Below are 25077 nucleotides of genomic sequence, written 5' to 3'. Positions count from 1 at the left end.
TAAATATACAAGATTGTGCTCAGAACACTCAGAGGTGGCAAGACATCAGGGCCAGCAGTGGCATATGGACCCACACTCTTAAGATCAGACCTGGGGAAAGCCTAGGCTACCCAACTGCTACACAGGGCAACAGAGCATACATCCAGGGACCTACAGGGGACTGACCCAGCCCAGCTGACAGATAGATGCTTGTTCAGGACTGCACAGAGTTAGGGAGCCCCAGTATGAGGGGCAGGAAACAGGAGGGTCTGGTTCTATTTTGTGAGATGTATTATATTTTATTGTGGTGTGTGTGTGTGTGTGTGTGTGTGTGTGTGTGTGTGTGTGTGTGTGTGTGTGCATGTGTGCAGTGTGCAGAGTGAGAGTGTATGTGTCCATGTGAGTGGAAGCCAGAGGCATCGGGTCCTCTAGAGCCAGAGTTATAAGTAGCTGTGAGCCACCTGATGTAGATCCTGGCAGGCGACCCTAGGTCCTCTAGAACAGCATGCCCTCTTCACTGTTCAGCCATCTCTGGGCCCCAGGGTCTCATGCATAAGGAAGGCCCACAGAATAAGGTTGGGCATCTGGGTGGGAGACAATGATGCTATGACCAAAACCCGAAAAGTTTCCTCTTTGTCTCCATTTCCTGGCAAGGAACCAACACCTTAGGAATTTTCCTACTTGATATGTTTATAAGATTTGGGGGCCTCCATAGCTTCAAGGGCTGTTGCCATTAAAGCAGAATCTCCTACCCACCAAGTGGGTAGAGGTGGCATCAATCATGCCTAGCCTGTGATTTAACCAGGGTATCTAGGCCAGCCTAAATGATGGCAGAGATTTATTTAATTAGAAGTCACACCATAGAACATGGAAAATACAATGAACTACAGTGTGTATTGCGGGGGGTGGGGGGGGGACGGACTCATAAGGAGTAAGGACAGGTACACAGTTTTCAAAGTAATAACCTTTGGCATTGAGAACCTACGAAGTGCCGTCCGCTCGGGGCAAGGTGTGCCGTCAGTGGGCATACTGCCTCACTGAACTGTGCAAGGCGGCAGTACTAGGAGGCGGCAGTAGCTCTTGTCACCAGGAACAAGTAAGTGAGGACTACCCTCCATGCCCTCCTAGGTTTAGCATTTGCTGCGAGGTTTTGCACAAGTGACTCTCCATTTGGAGCTAGACCATTCTCACGGCCCATAGAAGGAGCTCTGAAGCAAGGCCAGGGAAGCTTCCGGGTAGGTGGTTCCCAGTGGGGGATGTGGAAGCCCTGGGCTTGATCTTGGTCATCTCTGCGTGCTTTTCCTGCACATCACATGGAGAGTGCTGTCTCGAGTCTTGTAAAGAAAGGTGCTGGGGAGTTTGCAGGCTGAAATGGGGGCTGTGGAAGCCTATAGGCCCAGGCCGTCTGCCTGGAGGGCCTTGTAAACTCTGCTGCAGGTGTCAGAGCAGTACAGACTCAGCTAGTGTCACCAGTGTAGGAAACCAGGAGCTCTTGGGGACACAGACTTGGTATCAGCAAATTCAGTAGCATGGCATGTACCATGCCCAGGGGTCCTGAGTCCTCCTGGCTTGTTATTGCAGCACTCTGGAGGGACTGACTGTCACTTACCTGCTCTGGGGAGGAAGCTGAGGCCCAGAGGCCAGGCCCCTCAGCTCTGTCCTGGGAATCTGAAAGAGTCACTACCAGGAGGGTGCATGGGGCAGCTTGGCATCAGGACACACCTCAGTATATCCAAGTGCCCATGTGAGCAAAGGCCGAGGTTCCCATGGGATCCATGGATAGAGGCCTGGCCAGGGGCCTAGGAAATGTAATGTGAAATACCATAGGTAATATTAGTGGCCAGATTACAAGCGTAGACACACACAGTCAGTGGCTTCAGGAGCAGGTTCTGTCCTTTCTCTGGTAGAGAGAAGTCAGCTGCTGGGTGTGGTGCCGCAGACCTTTAATCCCAGCACTCGGGAGGCAGAGGCAGGTGGATCTTTGTGAGTTCGAGGCCAACCTGGTCTACAAAGTGAGTCCAGGACAGCCAAGGCTACACAGATAAACCCTGTCTTAAAAAAAAAAAAAGGCCAGCTGAGGGGTGCTCATGAGGGACTCGGATATGAGGTACAGGCATTCCTCCTAGGCCTGCCGGCTTCTGTCTGACTGGCTCTTACACTGGGTTCTTACCTTTCCTCTACCATCCAGCCACAGGCTTTCAAAACAGCCAGGCAGGTGCAGAGCTCCGTCTCCTGGGACTGAGGCATCACGGGGTGCTTCTGGGTTGGTCCAGAGACTTTTAGGCAGAGGCTCTACCAGGTGCTCAGGGAGAACAGGTGCCCTGGTGACATTTAAGATCTCTCCTCCATGGTGGCACTGAGACAGGGACTCCAGGTGGCTGGCAGGGGCCCTCTATTTCCCGTCAACAGAAGGCCACATCGTCACTGAGGTGGGGTGAAGACACAGCCTAAGGTGTTGTTCACTCCCAGGGGAGACTCTGTGTGGATTCCAGTTGGTTGTGCCGTGGCAGGCCATCAGAACCCAGGGGTGACACCTGACTTGGGCACATTCAGACTTCAGTTACAAGAACGAGGCTGCCTGCTCCTCAGCCCAGCCCAACATTGGGTTCCTGACCCAGGTTTGCTAGACTCGGGCCAGACGGCAGAGTGCATGGAGTGGCCCCACTCCCCGCAGTGTCCAGTGTCCAGCCTCGTGAATGGAAGTCTCTCACCTGCCCTCCCATCATGAAGCCCGCAGAGAAGGTGTTTCATTACAGGACCCCTAGAGAGCTTGGGAGATGGTGCCAGGAAGTGCTTCCTTTGCAAGTATGGGAACTTGAGTCCAGCCTTCAGTACCCACATCTATAGCTGGGCCCCGGGCTGCAGGCTTGTAATCCCAGTGCAGCAAAGGTAAAGAGAGACAGGGGGACCCCTGGGGCTCACTAGCCAGCCTAGTCTAGTTGGTGAGTTCCATCAACAAGACCTCTGGCCTACACACGTATACACACTTCACTCACAGCCCAGCCCGCCTCCTTCCCCCACTACCCTGTACTCTGGCATGCAAACACACACACACACACACACACACACACACACACAGAGGCACACACAGTTGTGGGGAGGTCAGTCTGTGCTGTAACTCTGCGAGAGATCTGCATCTGCCTCTCACAGTTTCTGACTCACACAGATGTCTCTACTAAAACACCAAGATGGCTGTACGCTTGGGGAATCTGAGGACCGGTGTCCAGTGGGCCCCTGTAGCTCCTCCCTCAGTCGTCTCCTAGATGCAAGCATCTGTTAACCATGGCTCTAGAATCTCTTGGTCCTTGGGGCTCCAAGAGAGGGAAAGGGGTTGAGCCCGCTGTACCCAGCCCGCCAGCCCCATCAATTACTCCACTTCCAGCTATATGCACGACAGTACCCAGGGGTCCAGAGCATGCCATGCCTGTATCGTCAGTCAAGGGCTTCCGTGCTGTGGCCTGAGCTGCCACCACCATGAAGGCCCCATCAGGCCCCAGCCCCAGGAGCTCCCAGAGACACCGAGTGCAGGAATGGGCCTGCGATCAGGATTTGGGGCTGTGTCCAACTTGATTCAGATGAGCTTGGGGCTCAGGACACCATGTGCCCCTTGGGTTCTCAGGACGGGGTGGCTCAGCTCCGGAGGACAGGCACTTGACCCCGTGGTGACAGCCCCTGGGCTATGCAGCTGCTGCAGAGCCAGCCTCCAGCCTCCAGAGCCAGTCTGCATGCTGACGCAACTCGGGTTTATTTTAGACCAAAGCCTCCCGCTCAGTCCAACACACTTGAACTTTAATAAAGCAAAGAATGGCAAGCCCAGCCTGCCTTCACAGGCATTTCCAACACAGGCGAGGCTTGACCTGTATCAGGCAGAGGCTGGGAGCGGGGCCTCGGGGCCAGTGCCTCCGGCAGACAAGAATAGGCTTGGCTGGAAGAGAAGCTTGGACTGTGATCAGTGGCCAGGACAAGCAGGACAGGCCCTATCTAGTGGCCTGGGCCTGGTACTAGAGGCATCTGTGTGCCCACCCACAGCGGGTGAGCTGTGTTTGCATTCTGGTCTACCCACATCCTTGGATCCCTGGCCAGTGTCTCTGTCCTCGCACGGTTTGCCTGAGCCTGGCTGTCTGCTTGTACTTGCCACATTCCCTAAACAGCTTAGGATCCCCCAAAGCCTGGCTGCAGGCTAACCTGAGCTCCCTCGCTCATCACTGTCTTTTTCAAGAGTTCCTCCCACAAAGGCAGGGCCACACATCGCATGTCTCCTCGCTCCATCCTTTAAAGTCAGCTAAAAGACGTGAGAAGTGCCACAGAGAGGATGGGCGCACGGGAGACAAAGGCAGGGAGGCGATGAACAGGCAGGTGATGGATGGTTGGGGAGGAGCGAGAGAGGGATGGCAGGTGGCGGAGGGTGGAGTGTCAGGTCCAGGACCCCATGCATGGCAACAGCCAAAGACTGTATGCATACACACACACACACACATGTATACATACACACACACAGGCACACACATACACATGCATGCATACACACACACACACACACACACACACACACACACACACACACACACACATTCTGTGCTCTTGGAAATACCCTAGGGTCAGCTGGACACTGAGCTGCAAGTGACGGTGAGTTACAGGAAGGGATGGCATGCCAGAGCAGAGTCACCAATTTGTGACCTTCCAGTGGTCTCTGGGTCTCAGTGATTCCGGAAGGCCACCCGGCTGAAAGGAGAACCCAGACTGTAGGGCGGTTGATGGGCTAGGCCCTGCACAGCTCAGCTGTGAAGTTGTGTCTTAGACAGGGATTAAAGAACCCAACCGAGTGGGGGGGAAGGAGTGTGCATGTGTACGAGCACGCATGCGTGCATATGTGTGTGTAGACTTATTAGGCTAGTTACAGAGTGTGGCCACGGTAGTCCAACAATGGCTGAGAATCTGCTAGAGATGTTCAGTCCTCGAGGCTGGATGTCAGCAGTCCAGTCTGAAGAGCTGCTGGTCTTCAGTCTGTGTTGGACTCTGGAAGAAGCAGGTTCTGATATCAGTGCAGGATCGCTGCAGCTGCAGGCCGGATGAACTTGCCAGCAAGAGTGAGGGCAAGCAGGCAAAAGGCAGTTTCCTTCTTTCGTGTCCAGAAGGTGCCACCCAGATTTAGAATAGGTCTTCCTGCCTCAGTGAGATCTTTATGCAAGTATGAAAAGCCACCCCTCTCCGCAAGCGTGCCGGCAGCTGAGCACAGCATGCAGGACCAAGAGCAAGGTACACACGCACACGCACACTCGGGTACACACAGTGAACAACCAGCATGACCATACAGGATGGCCCTACCTGGCAACAGCCGAAAGTACACTGACAGCACACAAGATAGGAGCTGTGCCTTGTGGGGCTGACATGCTTCTGAAATCACCTGTTACCATATAAATTTGCATTCAGCGAGCCCTGGTTTTTACAGATGGCTGAAGCATCTGGAGAGGTTTCATTGCCCTTCTGTACAGTTAAGTCAGAAGGATGGGACCCCAGGCCATCTCGCAAGCTCTGTGCAGGCAGAGATGGCTCAGCAGTTCAGTGGTTTTTCCTCCCAGTCTTTGCTCTGCATAAAATATAAAAAGCCACTGGAGTAGTTGTCACTGCCTGTTTACAGAATTACACCACTGCTGACCATGACACCACCTATACAGTGGGCCAGCCTGACGTCTTGTGTGGTGGAGCTGACCAGACCTCTCCAAGGGCTGTGAAGGCACTGTGGCAGACATAGTGTGGCTCTAGGAACAGTTGGCAGGCTAGTGGCCATCAGGTGTGAGCCAACTGCTTGCTCTTTGCAAATCACAAGGTCACAGCTGCGCACCAGCTGCTGAGGCCTGTGGTCACTTTCTCTAGTAAACACACATCATCAGGGGCAGTGGCCACTGTTGTCTTGAGTTTCGGATAATCCTCCTCTCTCTCTCTGAAATCCTCAGCATCCTCCAACTGGGTAGGTAGATTAGGAGTGGCCGTCACAGCTGCCCTTCTCCGTGATGCATCTGTGTCTGCCCTTGTACTTGCCCCGGGCTGCAGAACTTCCTCTGTCCTACTCTCCAGGCAGAAATCGGATGATCCACACCTTCTGTGCTACCATCAACCCCTTGTCTGCAGAGTGGGGACAGCTGCTGCCTCCGTCCTACTGTGCCTAATGGCACAGTCCCATAAAATCCTACTAGCTGACTGCTTGTCAGATCAACACTGCCACTGACCATAATGTCATCCATGCAGTGGGCCAGCGTGAGGCCAGTGCAGTGGGGCTGATCAGGAGATACCACTCCACGCCCACCAAGGGGCTGTAAATGCACAACAGCAGATGTGAGCTGACTCTGGAGACAGCTGGGCAGGCTGCTGTTGACAGCCACACCGTAGGTCCTCATCTCACGCTGACTCTATGTTGAAGGGCTAGTCAGGTCCCGTGTCATTGTACCTGTCCAGCCATACCTGGAGCCTTGAACCCAGCACTCAGTGGCCTTGCTGAATGGGGAGGATGGGAAGGGCTCAGCTTTGGCCAATGAGGGGATGAAGGATGCTATAGAGTGAGTGACAGAACTCTGGCTGTGCAATATTATCCTTATTAGACATGTGTCCACTGCTTTGAGCTGAGATGTCATATATCTCCACCCGGAGAAGAGACAAGGCCCCTCAGGGTCCCATCAACACACAGCTCATCCCCAGCCAATCAGCTCAGTCACTGTCAGAGGACATGTGAAGGCTTTAGCACAGGGGAGGGTGGAGACCAGTGGGAGGAAGGAATAACTAAGGATGAGCCAGGCAGGCCTGTCATCCCAGCTACCCAAGAGACTTAGGCAAGAGGATTGCAAGTTCAAGGCTGGCCTGGACCCTGAAGTGCAATCAAGGATAGCCAAGGTAACTTAGCAAGACCTTATCTCAAAATAAAGGGAAAAAGAGGCTGCTAGGATGTATAGCTCTTGCCTAACTGGTGTAGGACCCTGAGTTCCATCCCCAGTGTCACAACAATAATAAAAAATGACAACAACAATGAAGATGACAATGAAGCAATACTAGCAACCAGGGATGCAGGCGGCTCAGGTCTGACAAGGCAGCCATCGCTCCAGCACTCCTGACAGTATGTGGGGAAAGCTTCTTAAATCCATACTGGAGGGAGGCATTAGGTGAAGATGGATGGCCACAGCCCCCAGCAGCAGGTGGTTGCTAAGAGAGGAGCTCTTGCCCTGGGGGCATCTTGGACCAATGGAAACAGCTGTTGATGGGCCCCTGGCTCTCTGGCAGAAGTACCTGAGCCTGCCCCACCCCCATTGCAGCGAGCAGGGGAGAGCTTCCCTCAGCTCCTACAATCTTTGCGCTCTCCATGGAGGCTGAGGGTCTAACGCCCACTCTGAGTGGGTGACGGAGCAAGCAGGGGGCAACTTTTAGAGAACATTCGTGAGCAACCTATACTCAGCCATCCTCTGACGCTGGGCTGTCCAGGGCCCAGGGCTGGGAAAATAATCTGAGCATCATGAGCAGGCTTGGAGGGTCTTGGGGACCTTAGTGGGGTATGAGGTGTTGTATGAAGGCTCTCAGAGAGATTTCAGGTCAATAGAAGGAATAAACCAGAATGGTGTCTGGGGGGAGGGACAGAAGGTAGGGGGAGGCTAAGCATGTTCAACTGATTTCAAAACTCCACAGTGGCTGGAGAGGGTAGCGACCCCTGGGCCACCACTCCCCAGAGGACTTCCCAGCTAGTGCCTTCTTGTACCTATGAAATCCTGTCCTCTCTGCATTTTTCCAGGAATAAATGATTTGTGGAGGGGGTCAGTGAGAAATATGGTAAAAGCTGACGACTTAAAGCCATGCACCCAGAAGGGAAGCCATCTTTAAGGAGGCCTGAAGTGCAGAAACAGATGGCCTGCACTCGACTCTGGAAGCCACATTGCAAATGGATTAAGCATTCCCAGGAAGCCAGATGCTGGGTCACTCCATGGAGCATGTGGAGAAAGACTGCCAGGTGGGCTGAAAGTCGGCTTTGCAGCCTAGGTCCCCAGATATTGCAAGGGGATGGCCTGGTGCCTAGAACCTGAGGGCTGATGGGAGAACAGACTAGGAGCAGTAGCATCAACATGCTCACCTAGACCAGTGTGCCACATCTGCACAGCTTGGTCCTAGGGATGAGGAAATGGTAGACACCAAAGAAACAGTAGACACATACAGAAGAGTTTGGGTCCAATGGGCTGTGTTTGCTACTATATAGCCCAGAAAGTCAGTATGGTTAGTACATACAGCACAGGAAGGAGGGGTTAGCCAGTCTTGGTGGGAGGTCTCTGTAGGTGAGAAGAACATGCTGCGTTGCTGGTTTTGCACACACTGTCAACATCTGTACACAGACCTGAGGAAGGCATAGCCATTTCCTTGAGCCTGACCCAGGGAAGGCTCTTCCATTCCGACGGGCCTGAGGCATCAGCATCCTTGACATGGCTGCTCTCATGTCAACAGTGCACATCCACTGAGGACCTCAGCCAGCTGTTCTCCACAACAATGCGTATCAGGGAGGAAGAGGGTGAGGGATGAGGAAACTAGATATGCACTGTTCCTCACAGTGGCACTTTGGCTGTTTGTGACAGCAAAGGACTGAAGTATGCACAGGTGTATCTCGGGACAGGCTGTGACACTGACTCCCAGGCGTATTGTGATGTGGGAAAGGCAAGAAGGGTGTAGCCAGTCTCTGCTGCCATCATCCCAGGTGGGGAGGGAGTGCACAGGTGTTCATGTACAAACACTTGTACCTTTCTCTCTCTCTCCCTCTCCCTCCCTCTCTCTCTCTCTCTCTCTCTCTCTCTCTCTCTCTCTCTCTCTCTCTCTGTGTCTCATCATTTTGTGTTGTAGCTTTTGTTGTTTTGAGATGAGGTCTTGCTATGTAGCCCCACCTGACCTGGAACTCGCTATCTAGACCGTGTTGGCCACAAACTCAAAAGAGATCCACCTGCCTCTTCTTGCCAAGTGCTGGGATTAAAGGGGTGTACCACCATGCCTAGCTTTTGTTGTTGTTGTTGTTTTTTTTTTAAGACAGGGTCTTCAGTAGCCCAGGCTGGCCTGAAATTGGCTATATTGCAGAGGATGACATTGAACCCCTAATCCTCCTGCCTCCTCAAGTCCTGGGATGGTGGGTGGGTATTGCCATGTCTGGTATATGAAGCGATGAGGATCAGACCTAGGGCACCATGTACGCTAGGCAAATTTGCTCCCAACTAAGCTGCGTCACCAGATCTCCTTTCTCCTTCTTAAACAAAAGAAACTCCCAGAGGAAGGTGTTTCATTCTGATGTTGCCAGGGGTGGAGATGCTGTAGGGCAAGAACATCAGATGTTCAAGGGCATCCTTGGATGCATAGCAAGTTTGAGGCCAGCCTGAGCTACATGAGATCTTGTCTAAAAGAAGAGAGACAGAGACAGAGACGGAAGGGGTGTGTGTGTGCAGCTTTAATGATTTATTAACCTGTTAGAAGGTTCCTGAGTCAATAGACAGACACTGGGTGGAAATTAAAGGCTAGCACTCCGTGGCCTTGGTGAATAATCACGTGTGCATACTAGCTCGTGAATTGTGAGAAAACAACACGCTCCTGCGAAACTCGGGAACAGGGGAGGCGGTGGGAGCACGTGGCAACGCCCTCAGCTGTCTCTGCTGTGTTTCTAGCAGTCTGAAGCGGAAGGTGTGTTTACAAGGGACAGTGAATGCAAGTTTATTCGATGCTTAAAAAAAAAAAAATACAATCTCCCTGAGTTCATTATGACGTTTCCTAAATAAACAATCTCTGGAAGGAACCAGATCGTGAACTGAAAGTGATACATGAAAAGGACTGCAGGGTCACTCTCCTCTCCTCTTTGCAAGGTCCCCAACGGCTTAGAGTTAAGAAGTGCTCACGTTCCCCGCCATCACCCCTCTCTCTTAGTTTTCATTTATGTGTCTGTATGTTTTCACACATGTGGTTGGGTGCCTTTGGAAGCCAGAGCAGGGCATTGGAGCCCATGGATCTATAGGTACAATTACTCAGTGTGTAGTGCATACATGCTCCAGCCCCGCCCCCCCCCCCCCCGGTGTGTGTGTAATTCTTATAGATGTCAGAGAACAGCTTGCAGGAGTTGGACCTCCCGTTCCTACCATGTGAGTCCTGGGCTCTGAACTCAGGTCATCAGGCTCAGCAGGCAAGCACCTTTACCATGACACTGAACCATCTTGCCATCCCAGAAAGTGTCTCTTTAAAAACTGTTCCAAATGGGGCTGGAGAGACGGCTCTGTGGTTAAGGGTAAGAGTACTTCCTGCTCTCGCAGAAGACCCAGCTTCAGTTCCAAAGTGCCCACACCAGGTGGCTCACAGCTGTCTCCAACTCCGGCGCCAGGGCATCTGGCCAGGTGTTCCAGCCTCCATGGGGACTGTACTTGCATGCGCATAGCTCTACAGACACACTATTTTGTAATTAGTTTTCATTCAGAGGAGGAAACGTGAGGGCCAGAGAGATTGCTCAATGGGCAAAGGCATTTGCTGCCAAAACTGACCTGAGTCCGTGCCTGGAAAATGTGGAGACTCCTATAGTCTGTCCCCTGACCTTCACACACATAATTTTAAAATCTAAATTTAAAAACTTGAGTGAAAAGTGCAAACTCCCACATTTCATCCCCATTTCTACTGGTTGTGACCTGTTTGTTATGGGGCAGCTGCCATGCTTGTGTCTCTCAGTTGTGATCTGTTATGTGACTGCTGGTAATGTGCACTTTAGTAACTGACGTCCCTCTCTGTGCTGTATATTCCGTGGGTTCTGAGATGTGTGTGATGACAACTGTCCCCCATTACACTACCAAACAGATGGTTTCACTGGGCAGAAAGTCCACTGCGTTCCACCTGCTCTCCCACTTCCTAGCTTTCCACAGTGCTGATGGCCAATGCTGTCCCTGTGGCTTTCCACGGTGTCCTGAACTTGGATTCAGTGTGCAACCTTTCCACTAAGAGATACACAATTTAGATTTCCCCATTTTTTGTGGCTTGATAGCTCACTCTTTTTTTTTTCAGTCAATGAATAATGTTTGCATAGAGATACCACCAAGAATTTGTTCATCCACTGGCCTACCGAAGGACATCATAATTGCTTCTGAGTCTTAGCAATTAAGACTAACATTTCTAGAAATATCCATACTCACGTGTTTGTGTGGACCTGAGTGTTCAGCTACTTTGGGTAAATAACAAGAAACCGGATGGCTAAGTTATGCAACAAGGATATGTTTAGTTATGTAAGAAATTGCCAGACTGGGGGGCTGTGAATCCTCACCCCTAGCTGACGAGCCTCGGACAGTCAATGGCTTCTGGGGAGAGGGAGAGTCAGTTTTCCTTAAGGGTGTGACCCCTGGCAGGTTGATCACACACCAGTGGATAATGCCACATGTAGGCATGCATAGACAGCACAAATGGGACTCAATAGTTTATGAAAAACAAAAATTTGTTTTTTAACAAAAGAGGACATGATGTTGGGAAAGGGTGGTCGGGATGGATCTGGGAGGAGACAGAAGAGTGGAGGTGAGCATGACCAAATTACACCGGATAAACTTCTTCAAGAATTAATAAAACTATTACATTTTTAAAAACTGCTAGGTTATCCCCACAGGTGCTGAACCATGTGCAGGAATGGGGGCTCCTCAGGGCACAATGTTTGCATGAGGTTGCCCCAATGGGTACGTGAGGGCACCTCGTCCCATGAATCTGCAACTTTTTATCGTACCACATTGTTCACAAAGGATGCCACTTGCTTTTGTTTTTTGGTGCCTGTGAGATGGCACTGTTTGGAGCGAGTGAGTGTCCTGGTTTCCTTTGTCAACTTGACACAGCCTAAAGCTATTTGAGAAGAGAGCCCCAACCGAGGGACTGCCTGAATCAGTGTCACCTGTGGGCATGTCTGTAAGGGGTGTCTTGACTGTCTCTTGATATTGAAGGACCTTCACTATTGTGGGTGGCACTATGCCCTAGGCTTATGGTGCTGGCCTGTATAAGAAACCCAGCCTGGCCTTGGCCTGTGAATGACCAGGCTAGAAAGCAGCATCCTCCATGGTTCCAGCCTCCAGTTTCCTGCCCTGGCTTCTCACAGTGCTGGACTATGACCTGGAAGTATAACCCGAATGACCCTGTGGCCTGGAAGTATAACCCAAATGACCCTGTGACCTGTAACTATAACCCAAATGACCCTGTGACCTGGAAGTATAACCCGAATGACCCTTTCCTTTTCAAGTTGCTTTTGGCCAGGGTGTTTTATCACAGCAACAGAAAGGAACTAGAACAATGTGGAGTTTTTGAGGTTTGAGTTTTGGAGCCAAGCAGAAGATAGGAGGTTACCAATCAGTGGACCTTGAGGGTAACCACCCTGGTCTGCAGAGATGTAAGCCAACAATCTCACAGTCCTGCAAGCACACCTAGCACACACACACCCCAACTCTGCCTTCCCTGCCGTGGGGCACTCCATCCCCTCAACTCATGAGCCAAAATAAGCCCTTCCTCCCTTGCCACATCTTGTTGGCTGTTTGGCTAGATACGCATGGAGCCTGCCTTTGCGAACCGTGTGCCCCGTGCAGGTCTTTCTTAATGGTTACCTGAGCAGAGAGCTTGTCCATCTTTCATTCAGTTGCTGAAGAGTACTTTGGTATTTTAAACACCAACATTTATCTAATGTGTATTTTGCACGAATTTTTCTTCCCCAGTCTATGGCACTTCTTTTCTTTTTGTTGGTTTGTTTTGTTTTGTGTAAAGAATTCGTTATTATTTATAATAATATGAGCCAGCAGGCCGGAAGAGGGCACCAGATCTCATTATAGATGGTTGGGAGCCACCATGTGGTTCCTGGGAATTGAACTCAGGACCTTTGGAAGAACAGACTGGTCTTAGCCTCTGAGCCATCTCTCCAGCCCCAACACTTTGATTCTTAACAGTGGGTCTTTCCTCATGCAAATCTTCTGCTGATGTAGCCCACCATGCCCATGACTCCTTCCTAGATCCTGCTTTGGGTGTTGCATTTAGAGACTCAAGGTCACCCTAGATTTTTTGCTAGCATTATCATCCAGGAGTGTTATAGCCAGGAGTGTTATATTTAGAACTGTGATCCATTTTGGGTTAATTTCTAAAGGTTTAAGGTCTGTGTGGATATTCACTTTCTGCATGTGGGTGTCCAATTGTTCAGCAGGCTCTGTGGGAAAGCCTGTTCTTTCTCCAAGGCATTGCCAGAGATCCTTTGTCAAAAGATCAGTGGGCCAAACCATGGGGGTCTATTCTGGGCTCTCCGTCACACTCTGCTGACCTGATGGCAGCTCTCCCACTGGCACCCTGCTATCCTCAGTCCAGCTGCTGGACAGCATGTCTTGAAGCCCAGTCATCTCAGCTCCTGGCTTTGTCCTGCTCCTGTGTCACATTTGCCAATTTGATCTTTAACCTTTCCATGTAAATTTTAAGTCAGTCTCCCAGGATCCACCAACAATGAGTCAGACTAAAAGTGACCCTGTTAGAAGCCCCTCCTGCATATGCGATGCCTACAAAGAGTCCCAGGCATTTGGTGAAAGAATTAACAGCAAAGACAAAGCTCAAAACAAACAAACCCCAGAATGGAAGGTGTGGCGAGATGGCTCAGTGGCTGAAGATGCTTGCCGCCAAGCTGCCGGCGTGAGTTCCATCCCTAAGATCCACAGCACGACGGACGGAGAGAGATGACTCCTACAAGTTGTCCACAGACCTCTCCACAAGGTGCACTGTGGCACACCCCCTCCACAGAGACACTCACAAAATAAATAAAGTTAATAAAGAATTTTTTTAAAAAAAAACATGCCTTGGAAACGATGGGAGGGGACGCTGTGCAGGGGAAAGACTGTTAAACAAATCTCGGATTCGTGTGCTCAGCGAGATCAAAGAAGATGCCGCCTCCTTGAAGTAAGAACAAAACGCCCTTCTGAAAGGGAACATTCAGAGAACAAAATAAGAGTTCTAGAAATTAAAAAAAAAATACGATAGCAGATGTGAGTATTTTGATAGATGGACTGGAAGATGACAATGAAGAGAACGTGATGGGAGACGGAGGAGGAGCCAGGCCTACCCCGCAAAGAGAAGGAGAGGATGGTTGACAGATGACAGGAAAACTTTCAAATCTGAACACATAGAGTTTTTTTGATGAACAAGAGACAGAAACAGACACACCAGACCCAACCGTGAAACTCCGGACATGGAAGAAAGGGACTCGGAAAAGGTCACACAGGAATAAAAGAGCAAGGTTGGGCTGGGGAGATGGCTCGGTCAGAGAAGCACTCGCTTTGCTGGCACAGGAAGCTAAGTCTGACCCTCAGAACCCACGTCAAAAACGCCCGAATGGATGCTAGGCATTATTAACCCCCAGCAGTCCTCAGGCAGAGGCAGGCACATCTCAGTGAGTTCGAGACCAACCAGGGCTACAAAGTGAGACCATGTCTAAAGCAAAACAAAACAAAAAAGCTGAATGAGGTGGTGAGTAGTTGGAATCCCGACACTGAAGGACAGACACAGGAAGATCTCTGGGACTCACTGACCAGCCAGTCTGGCCTACTTGGTGAGGCCCCTTCCCCCCCAAAGTAAGTGATCACTCCTAATGCATGACACCAAGTGTTGTCTGCTGGCCTCTGCAAGTGTACACACACACACACACACACACACACACACACACACACTTGCACATTCCAGCCTTCAGAATCCTGAAGATCCTTTGTTATCTCTATTGATTGGTGTAGCTGGCCTATCAGTTTGAGAAAGGGCTTTGTGAAAGCTAATATTGTCAGCTTGGTCTGGAATCACCCAGGAGACAAGCCTCTGGGCATATCTTTAAGGGAGAGTGACTTACCCGGAGTGGGAAACCCAACCTGAGTGTGGTCAGCACCATCCCATGGGCTGGGGTCCCAGACTAAATTAAAAGAAGAAAGTGAGCTGCCAGCCTGGTCTACAAAGTGACTCCAGGATGGCCAAGGCTACACAGAGAAACCCTGTCTCGAAAAACCAAAAAAACAAAAACAAAAACAAAAAAAGAAGAAAGTGAGCTGAGCACCAGTGTTCCCCCGCCCTCTGTCTCTCTGTCTCTCTCTGTCTCTCTCTGTCTCTCTGTCTGTCTCTGTCTCTGTCTCTGTCTCTCTCTCTGTCTCTCTCTCTCTCTCTCTCTCTCTCTCTCTCTCTCTCTCTCTGTGTGTCTCTCTCCCTCCCTCTCTCTCTCTCTCTCTCTCTCTCTCTCTCTCTCTGTGTGTGTCTCTCTCCCTCCCTCTCTCTCTCTCTCTCTCTCTCTCTCTCTCTCTCTCTCTCTGCTTCCTAATGGCAGCTACAGTGCCAGCAGCCGCCTCGTGCTTCTGCGGTCATGCCTTCCCTGCCATGGTAACTGTACCCCCGAGCCACAGCCGAGACGAACTCTTCCTCCCTTAAGCTGCTTCTGCCAGGCATTTGGTGTCGGCTCTAGAGGAAAAGATTAGTGTGCAGGTGGGGGCATTTCCTTCTGTGTCTGCGAGTTGCTAAGCGCTGTCTGTATGTGTGCAAAAATTCACACCGGTGGAGTCTTTGCCGTTAGACTCATGTCCCTCGCTGCCTTGAAACCTTCCCTTCTTACATCCCAGAATGCTTTTTTCTTTTGTTATAAGCTTTATTTTATTTCATGTGTGTGGCGTTTTGCATGCACATCTGTGCACAGCATGCATGCAGTGCCCATAGAAGCCAGAAGAGGGCATCTGAAGTTACAGATGGCTTAAGTTAGTTTGTGGGTGCTGGAACCAAACCTGGGCCCTCTGCAAGAGCAGCGGTGCTTTTAGCTCTGAGCCATCTCTCCAGCCTGGTTAACAAAGGAACCTCTGTACACAGGCTTCTTCTGTATCCGTCTGCTTTTAACTTGGTGTAGAGTTCCTGGGTCACACAGTAGCACACTGGACAGGTTCAGAACGGTTGGTTGGTTGGTTGGTTGGTTTTGTTTTTGTTTTGTTTTGTTTTTTGTGGATATTGGTGCAGCCTCCGCCCTTGCACCAACTTTTCCACTTACCTCTTAAAATAGATGAACTGGCTGGAGATACAGCTTAGAGCTTAAAAGCACGTGCCGCTCTTCCAGAGGATCTAAGTTGGGTTTCCAGCACCCATGTCAACACCTGTCATCCCAGTTCCAGCAGCTGCAGGGCTCTCTTCCGTAATCTGTGGCAAGTACTTGCATGTGGTACACACACACACACACACACACACACACACACACACACACACACACACACACACACACCCTAATACACTCATAATTAAAAATAAGTCCTTTTTCAAAGAAAATCTATGAGTGACATTTTAGATGTGTCTTTTAAAATCCATTTTATATCTGTGGTATTTTGTTTTTGAGACAGGCCTGGAACTCAGATCTGCCTGTCTCTGCTTCTGCGTGCTGGGATTAAAAGTGTATGTCACCATGCCTGCCTAGATCTGCTGGTTAATTGGAGTCTTATCCCGCTCACATTTAATGTCATTACTGACATTTAGTCTGGCTCGGGCGGGTTTGCTTTCCACTTCTCTGCTCCTTTCATCTTGTGTCCCCTTTCTGCTGAATTTTGGCTTATCTGTCCTTGGAACAGTTTAATTCAGCAACAGGTTTTAGCTGTCCCTCTATGCTCGGCCAGTGGTGCACTCCTCCGTGTTCAGGGCCTGCTTGGAGTTGGTAGTACAGATGTGGCATAAAAACTTTCATATTTTGTATTCCAGGGTCTTTGTGTCTGGGAAACACACAGGCACATCTGCCTTCCTTTCTGCAGATTGTCCTGGGTCTAAGTCTGAGTGGATTGTAGCCCCCACTGCTATTAGTTTTGCCTGGGGTGGGGGGACACAGAGCAGGGACTCCATTCCTCGGTCAGTCTTCATTCTCTGCCGATGCCTTCCAGTGTTGGGAACATCGTCCCCTGACTTCTGGCCTGTGGGGTTTCCCTCTGCTCTGGTTTAATGTGTCCACATCGCCTTCGGCTTCCAGGGGGCTGGCTGTCGTGTGCCTGCCTGGGACTTGCTTTATAGTTTGACACTCACAGTATTTCTTGAATCTGATATCCTCCACCAACCGGGGCATTTTTAGCGTTCTCTATGTGTGTGTGTGTGTGTGTGTGTGTGTGTGTGTGTGTGTTTCTGACTTCTTTCTCTTCTCTGATTCTAATTTCCTCTCTTTCAGAACCCCACAGAACAGCACATTTACCTTTTCACTAAGCCATTGGCTGATGCCTCGTGCATCCTTAAGTCTCCGCTCTTTTTTTTTTTTTTTTTAATCTCTCTGTCTTCTTCTGAGTCATTGCTCTGTCATTTCTATTCTGCTGCCAGGCCCACCCAGTGAGGCATTGTAAGAACCATGCTGACACCCCTGTGTGACAATTCCAATGCAGGCGCGTCTGTCTTTCTCCAGCAGGTTTGAATTGTGCCCCAAATGTTGTGACAGTGTGGGTGTGGTGACTTTGGACTCTGTTATAGTGCCTGGACAAACACTCATGTTTTCCGTGCAGCCGTCTGCCAGCTCGACTAGACGTCTGCGTGGCTTGTGGTACCCACAGCTCACAATCCCATCCAGGTTCTTTCAGCCCTGCCCGCAGTTTGCTCTGAGGCTCTGTCATGCATACAGTTGCCCTGAGATCTGGGGAAAGTTTGCACAGACGACACGCAGCTGCCCCTTCACCCCTTCCCGCTGAGGCACCCGTGGCTACCCTGAGCTCTGCCCTCTGGCTTCTCAAGCTGGAGCAACTGCAGTTTTCTGTCAGAGCTGCAAGGGAACCCACACAGCACTGCTCCCAACTCCCGTCCAAAGCCTTCCAAGCCTCTGTTCACACTCCAACACCGCCTTCTCTGCTTTCATTCTGGTTTGGGTCGGGATTGTAGCTGTCCGGTCTTCATAGCTGTTACCCAAAGAAGAATTAGAACCAGAGGCTCACTATACTCTCCACCTTCAAGTTTTATACCCAGCTAAGCTACTGCCTAAGCCTGAGGGTCAAAAATCAGCGTGTCAAAAACCATCTCCAAAGTGCTATATTATGAAACCAAACACACACACACACACACACACACACACACACACACACACACACACACACTGGGGTTTTAAAGCAAACAAACCACTCACATACACATGAGATTCAAGTCATCCAACATGAGTGCCAGAAAGCAGCCATGGCTGGTGGGATGGGGACCTCCATGGGGACCTCCAGACGAGCCTGGAAACCATGGAGTCTCAGCTATGCAGTACCAATCAGAAGTCCTCAAGAGAGGCCGGGAGAATTCTAGCACTCAGGAAGCAGAGGCAGGAGGATCACCCAAAGTTCAAGGTTAGCCCAAGCCATAGAGTGAGTTCCAGGCCAAGCAGGGCTGCATAATAAGACCAACAGGGAGCCCTCAGGACACAGTTCTTAATGACAAAGTTAAAGCCTCATGAATCCAAAGATTGTGAAAAGGGGGATTCTTGGAATTAGGGAAGTGTTTGGATTTGAATTACTGTTAAGTATATAGAAAATTAAACCAAAAAAAAAAAAGTATTTTGCTCCAGAGGGGGAAAACACAGAGAAGATGACAAAGTAACCAAATTAGAGTATATGGTTTAAGTATGGGTGGATTATCACACAGTGGAGAGGAATGGTGAATGCTGGTGTAGTTAAAATGTTAATGTAAATATATCCCGAGAGTCAGAGCTGGAAGCACAGCAGGAGGGCTGAAGGAAAAAAAGGTACCTGTGGGAAAGACTAAGCTTTGTACCCACGGCCGAGACTCCAGTCACCGGCTCCGTAGTGGCTCGTTAGCAGATGAGAGTGGAAATGTAAGTTCACAATGGACAGTCGGGAGAGTCAACAGCATGGGCAGAGTTTGCTAAAGGCCTTGGGCGAGAAGTGGGCACTGAGCAGGAAGCCTGCTCATTCCCTGGTCACACACACAGCTGTGATACTTAAGGGGCACTCGAATGGAAGACCCCGAATTCATCGTGAAGAACTGTATAGGATCCTGTTCATCGCAAAAACAACCAAATGCCATGTAGCCTGGTTTATTCACCCTCCGTGGGTCCATGGCTGTGTGTAAGGATAAGTGGAAAGGCCCACTGCTTCCTTAAGGGTAACTGGATCTGCAATTGGGAACAGCTTTGTTTTGTTTTGTTTTGTTTTGTTTTTCTTTAAACTCTAAATCGAATAACTCCAGGGTGCATCAGGGCTTGTTGGAGCCCTCTTACGTATGTGACATGTGGCCTGCGCATCTCCCCCTGGTGGTAAGAGACCAGAATTGCAGGTCGGGGCCTTTAGTGCCCCAAGAAAGTTCAAAGTGGCAATGCATACATCTTTAAAATACATACGTCTTTTTTTAAAAAATGGCAATGCAAGCAGATGAAGGAGGAGCAAGCCTCCGTGCCTTCTTGCCCACTGTGGCTCATGTCAGCTGCCTGTTTGTAGGCGGAAAGGCTGCAAATATTCTAGACTCTACTGACTCCTCCGTCCCTGCTGTGGTGAGGAGGAGCACCTGGGGTTTCTGGCTATAGTCTTTGGGAGCTGGTCTCGGTGAGGCGCCTCTGTATTGCAGGGACCATGTGCCTTTGCCGGCCCTTCCCTAGGCGCTATGACATATTACAGTTGCATTGTGTGCCTCACTAAAGCCCTCATGCGCATACTGGAAGCTGATACACAAAGCCACATGGCCTGAAGGGTTGAGGCACAGTCCATGCAAAGTTCGATTTTTTTTTCCTTTGAAAATCGGGAAGAGCATTTCAGCCTCGCATGGTGGCAGGGAGGGAAAGGAGGAGGAAGGGTGAAGAACACAGCAAAGGAGGGCAAGGTCAGCGTTCCTCCGTTGCAGGTACTGCCCTGTCAAGATCAGTTACTTCTCATGGTGAAAAGCCATAACCAAAAGGCAGCTTGTGGAAGAATTTGTTTTGGCTTACTGTGTCAAAGAGATAAGAGGCCATCACGGTGGGAAGCATGGCAGCCAGCAGCTAGCATGGTGGCAGGGAAGGTGAGAGCTCAAATCGCAGGCTCAAAGCAGAGAGCAAACTGGAAGTGCCATCGAAGCTTAGTCCCAGCGATGCACTTCCTCTAGCAAGGCCACACCACCTAAACCTCCCCAAGTAGTAACACCAACTGGGGACCAAGTCTTCACTGGGGCCATTTCTCACTCAGACCATGGCATTCCAACCCCTGGTCCCTGCAAAGGCTCATGGCCATGCCATAATGCAAAATGCATTATGAAATCCAACTTCAAAAGGTCCCCGTAAGTCTTTCACAGTCTCAACACTTTTTAACAGCCCGAAAGAAACCTCTTCTGAGAATCAAGGCAAGTTCTTGACTGTAACCCCCTGTAAAATTGAAAAGCAAATTACACACTTCCAACTCATCATGGCACAGAATATACATTACCAGAAATGGAGCATAGCAGGGAAACACACAGCAAGGCAAGACAGAAACCCGGCAGGACAAACACCAAACCCCATAGCTCCATGTCAGTTGTCCCTGTAGCTGAAGAAGGCAGTCTTTCTGTCTGGAAGGGGGTTTGTATCTCATCTTCCCCTGCAAATAGAGGTCAGAGGTTGGGGGATAGGCTCTGGGGCTCTGCAGCCCAGCCTCGGGTGAGGGCTCTGTGCCTTGACACACCCAACAGTGCTCTCCCAGTGTGGAGGGTGACCGCAGCTTGGACACACCTACCCTATTCCTATTTTTTTTTTAAAGGCTCTCTTGTCCCCAGTGTGGGGAAGGGAGGAGGCAGAGTACCCTGAAGCTTTAGGGAGAATGGAGTCCAATGGCAGAAAAGAAAGGAACCTGGAAAGATGGCTCCTAGGAGAGAGTCTCTCCTCAGGGGTCCACATCCTTAGGTCCCTGGGAAGCCCCACTGTTGAGTAACGCTGTCCTGTGGACATGATGTGTTCTTGCCCTCTGAACCTATAAGCAGCCATGTTTACCTGCACAGGACTGGAACCATTTGCTTTCTGTCATGGGTGAAGAGAGGGGCTCATGGCTCCCTGCCCATCCTCAAGAATTTATAGACTGTTAAGGATCACAAGGCCACACCCTGTGGGTATTTATGGACAGTTAATAGTTTTCAGGATACCTAGTCAGTTAACCAATGCCAGGGTTTTTGTTTGTTTGTTTGTTTGTTTGTTTTTTTGTTTTTTTTCTTTAGCTGCCCTTAAAAGTTGCCCAAGCTCTCTTAACACCATTGCAAAGCAGGGAGGTGGAGCTACAGGGCCTGCCCACAAGGTCTGCTCCTTTTCTGCATAGCATTTCCCAGTGTCCCCTTCTCTCTGAGTCCTCTCTTTAGCCTCGCTGGCCCTTGCAGGCTGTGTCGGAGCTACTCTGTCACCTCTGCAGGGCTTGGGGACTGTGGCTACCTCCCTGCCTTCAGCTTCCCTCCAGCCATCACTAGCCACTCCCAGGGAAGCTTCTGGCAAGGATGCTGCCTTCCATAACTGAGGGTGGCAGGTGAAGGGCCCAGCTCCAGGTGGCACGGAATGGCTGGACACCCAGTTCTGTCCAGGGCTGTTTCACCTGCTGTTCTATACTAAAATGCACAGTGAGTGGAGGCAGGCTTAATCTCTCCCTGCTCTGAAGGCTGGGAGAGTGAGAGGAGGGCACTGGGTATCCCAGCTCGCAGGCTGATGTGTCCTCGATGATCCTTCACAGGGAGACAGGCCAGGGAGCCCCTGGTACCCTTCTTAGGGAGGGAGTCTCTAGATGAGGGTGGTTGAGGAAGGACAACCCAACCTGAATGTGGGTGGCACCATCCTGTGGGCTGGGGTCCTGGACTGAAAAGGGGGTGGTCAGCGAACTGAGCCGCAGCATTCAACTTTCCACTTCCTGACTGTGGATGCGATGTGACCAGCCATCTCACACTCCTGCTGGCTTACACCCCATGATGGACTGTGCTCTCAATAACTGTGAGCCACATAAACCTAGTTGCTTGTGCCAGGCTTTTTTTTTTTTTTTTTTTTTTTTGTCACAGCAGTAAGACAAGTATGTAAGAAAAGCCTCAAAGGCCTCAGTCACCTCTGGGGTGAGGTCTACAGACGTGGGTTTAGAGGGGTGTGGTCTGTGCCGAGACAGTTGTGACTGCTGGGCTGGCAACTTTGCTGAGTCCCCCACCCACCCCCGAATATCCAAGGAGGCTATCATGAACGCCCTGAACACCCAGTGAAGCCATAAGCTCCACCCCTGTACCTTCTGCCCAGCCTGGCCATTTTGGGAGACTTGGTATTTCCGTTTCTGTTCCTTGACATCCTTTGTCTAACGACAAATATGTGTCACTAGGGCTGCATGCTTCAGGTTCCAGCCCTTTTGTAACACTCAGGGCCCAGTCTACTGACTTCTCCCAAGGTTGGCCAAAGGTGAGTGAAGGGCTCTCAGCTACCCACGCCAGCCCTCGCCTCCACGTCTGTCCGATAAGCACAGGCCCGTGGTTCAGTGGACTCCTGGGAAAGTGGTCAACAGGACAAGCTGCCTGGGTGTGAGCTGCGCCAGCTCGGTGCGTCTCCTCCGTCGCAGGAGGGCTGGCAGCATTCCTTTTCATAACTTACTCCCTTTATAGAGTGTGGGCACAGGACAATGCTTGGTATCAACCCTGGCTATGATCAGAAGGCTGAACCGTAAAAGCCCAGCTCAGAGCTGGATTCAGAATGGGTTGCATGGACATCCCATGGACACCCTGACCACAGCAATGGGTCGGTCCGCTCTGTCCCCTTCTAGACCTCCACAAGCAAGCAGCATCAAAGGCAGTGGTCACCAGCCCGGCTAGATGGCTCCTGAGCTTGAGGCCCTGGCTGGGGCTCCTGCATACCCACCCATCTCACTGTGTAGGAATGGAGGTTGGGGGTTTGTGTGAAAGTGCCAGAGCTCTTAAATTCCAATAACTAAGATGGCGCCCAACATTGTCGGGCAAGATTTGGCCCCTGGTAATCTTGGATGGAAGGCACAGTGCTGGCATGGGCATGTGCCCACTGCCCAGCTTCCAACCTGCCCATCCTTATGGCTCTTTGGGAACAATGCCTGGGGTTCTTCTTGATGAGATCCAAGAGCTCTGGGCAAAGGGGCTGAGGCCGAGCCCCACCTCTGTTTGAATCTGTGTCTGCTTCTGACTTGGGGATGGGAAGAGAGTGCCTGGTTCTGAAAATCCAGGTTTTCTAAACCTGGGGCCATACTCACAGCAGCAGCTTTGAGATCCCAGCATGCACTTCAACTATCCCAGGAACACTGTGGCAAGTGCTCCCTCCTCCCTGCAGTGCCAGGGCAGAAGCACCTTTGCTTTTCTGCCTCAGGGTGGAATAAAAGAGGAAGCTGAGAGGCAAAGAGCCGTGAAACACAGGAGATGCCATTAGAGGCCAAGTTTTCACCTCACTGTAAAAAGGGAAAGCTGCCCTGTACCCAGCCCTGGAGCTCCTGAGACCTCTTCTCAGGGGGACCCACGAGTCCTGGTGGAGGGGGTTGGGAGTCCCGGTGGAGGGGGTTGGGAGTCCTGGTGGAGGGGGTTGGGAGTCCTGGTGGAGGGGGTTGGATGAGGCACCGTCAGGGTGCGGTGCAGTGGCCCCTGCAGCCACAGCAGCACGCATGCTGACCTCCCCAAAACAAATGTTCATCCATAGAGACCAAAGTCCCCCTGGTCTTCCTGCGGGGTGCTGGCAGCACGCACCTCACCATCTCCGCCTGCTCTCACGTGTTGCTGACCTGCCGTGCCTCTCTCCCTGCAGGTTAACAATGAAAATGTCGTCAAGGTGGGCCACAGGCAGGTGGTGAACATGATCCGCCAGGGAGGGAGTCACCTCGTCCTTAAGGTCGTCACGGTGACCAGGAATCTAGACCCTGATGATACTGCCAGAAAGAAAGGTGTGTGTCCCTCGAGGTGCCCTGCAGAGGGGGGATGCAGGGGTCATGGGGAAGACAGCAGGATTCATTATGGCTGAGAACCAAGGCAACGGAGTATCGCTTAAGTTTGCGACCAAAGCCATGACATTGAACCCAGGCCTCCATTCTGCTATGGCAGGCCACATCTGGGCCATCAAAGGGGCGCTGAGTGCAGAACAGATGTCCCTTCCCCCTTGGTAGGGCAGAGGTGAGGGATAAAAGAGTCCTTCTAGCTAGCTGTCTCAAAAGCAGCTGTGGAGAGGGTACTAGGGACAGCTAGGATGTAGAGGTGGCTACAGCAAGGTTCACTAAATAGCAGGGCTGTCTAGAAGAGAGGGAGATAACATTTCCCGGACACTGACAGGCCTCTCTCCCCAGCTCCACTGAGACCCGTGTCCCTGCCATGGCAGCCTGGCAGGTAGAGGCGAAGCTATCTTATCTATTCCTTTCCCTGCCACAGTCAGATTTGCACACATAGAACAGAGCCTGAGGTCCCCTCCCCTTTCCAGGCCATGGCAGCTAAAGGTGACAAGCCCCTCCCCCCCAACCACCTGTCAGCCTGCCTCAGAAAACACAGCCTGAAGGGCCCATTGCCTCCCAGGTTCTCCCTATGTCCAAAAGGAAGGGGCATGGCGTGGGGGTATAGGATGGGACGGGGCTTTGTGGTGGTTCTCATACCTGCTCTGCTTACCTGTCCAGCTCCCCCACCTCCAAAGCGGGCTCCAACCACGGCCCTCACCCTGCGTTCCAAGTCCATGACGGCAGAGCTGGAGGAACTCGGTAAGGCCACCTCACCCTGCTGTCCCTCAAGCCCATGCATAGCCTCCTGCTGGCCTGCTTGTACCTGCCCCACTTTGCGCATGCCCTACAGCTCCATGCTTGGCTTGGCTTCTCTAGCGCGGGATCACCAGGTGGGATCGATAGGGGTGGGGCTGTTACTCTTTTCTGCTTATCTAACATTGTTTTGTTTTGACTTTTTGGGCCTCTCACTAGTGGACAAAGGTAAGCAGCCCCACTGGCCCCCCGCAGCAGTGTCCCTGCTGCCTCGGGCACCTTCACTGACCCTACCTCAGCTTGGCCTCCAGCTTGCTCCAGCCACCCAAGGCCCTGCCTCTAGGGACTCCTCAGAGAATCTCAGCACCCCAGAAGGTCCTCACTGAACAGACTTGGCCCTGTCTCCTCTTTGGAGGCAGATGTTGCAGAGCACCATCAGCCGTTGGGAGCATTACAAAAAGGGGAT

At 51.2% G+C, this 25077-nt stretch overlaps 1 protein-coding gene across 2 annotated transcripts in view; it reads left to right on the top strand.

Annotated features, from left to right (window-relative positions):
• SHANK2 (SH3 and multiple ankyrin repeat domains 2) overlaps positions 1 to 25077 on the top strand; it is a 448993-nt gene that overhangs the window by 400938 nt on the left and 22978 nt on the right. For both annotated transcript variants that reach the window (XM_084755599.1, XM_084755600.1), the window contains 2 exons: positions 23684 to 23819; positions 24537 to 24617. In XM_084755599.1, the coding sequence (XP_084611725.1) occupies positions 23684 to 23819; positions 24537 to 24617 (217 nt within the window). The remainder of the gene's footprint in view (positions 1 to 23683; positions 23820 to 24536; positions 24618 to 25077) is intronic.

The sequence above is a fragment of the Acomys minous genome (genome assembly GCF_964271855.1).
Source record: "Acomys minous genome assembly, chromosome: 2".
NCBI lineage: Eukaryota > Metazoa > Chordata > Mammalia > Rodentia > Muridae > Acomys > Acomys minous.
This window is presented reverse-complemented; position numbering and strand designations above follow the sequence as displayed.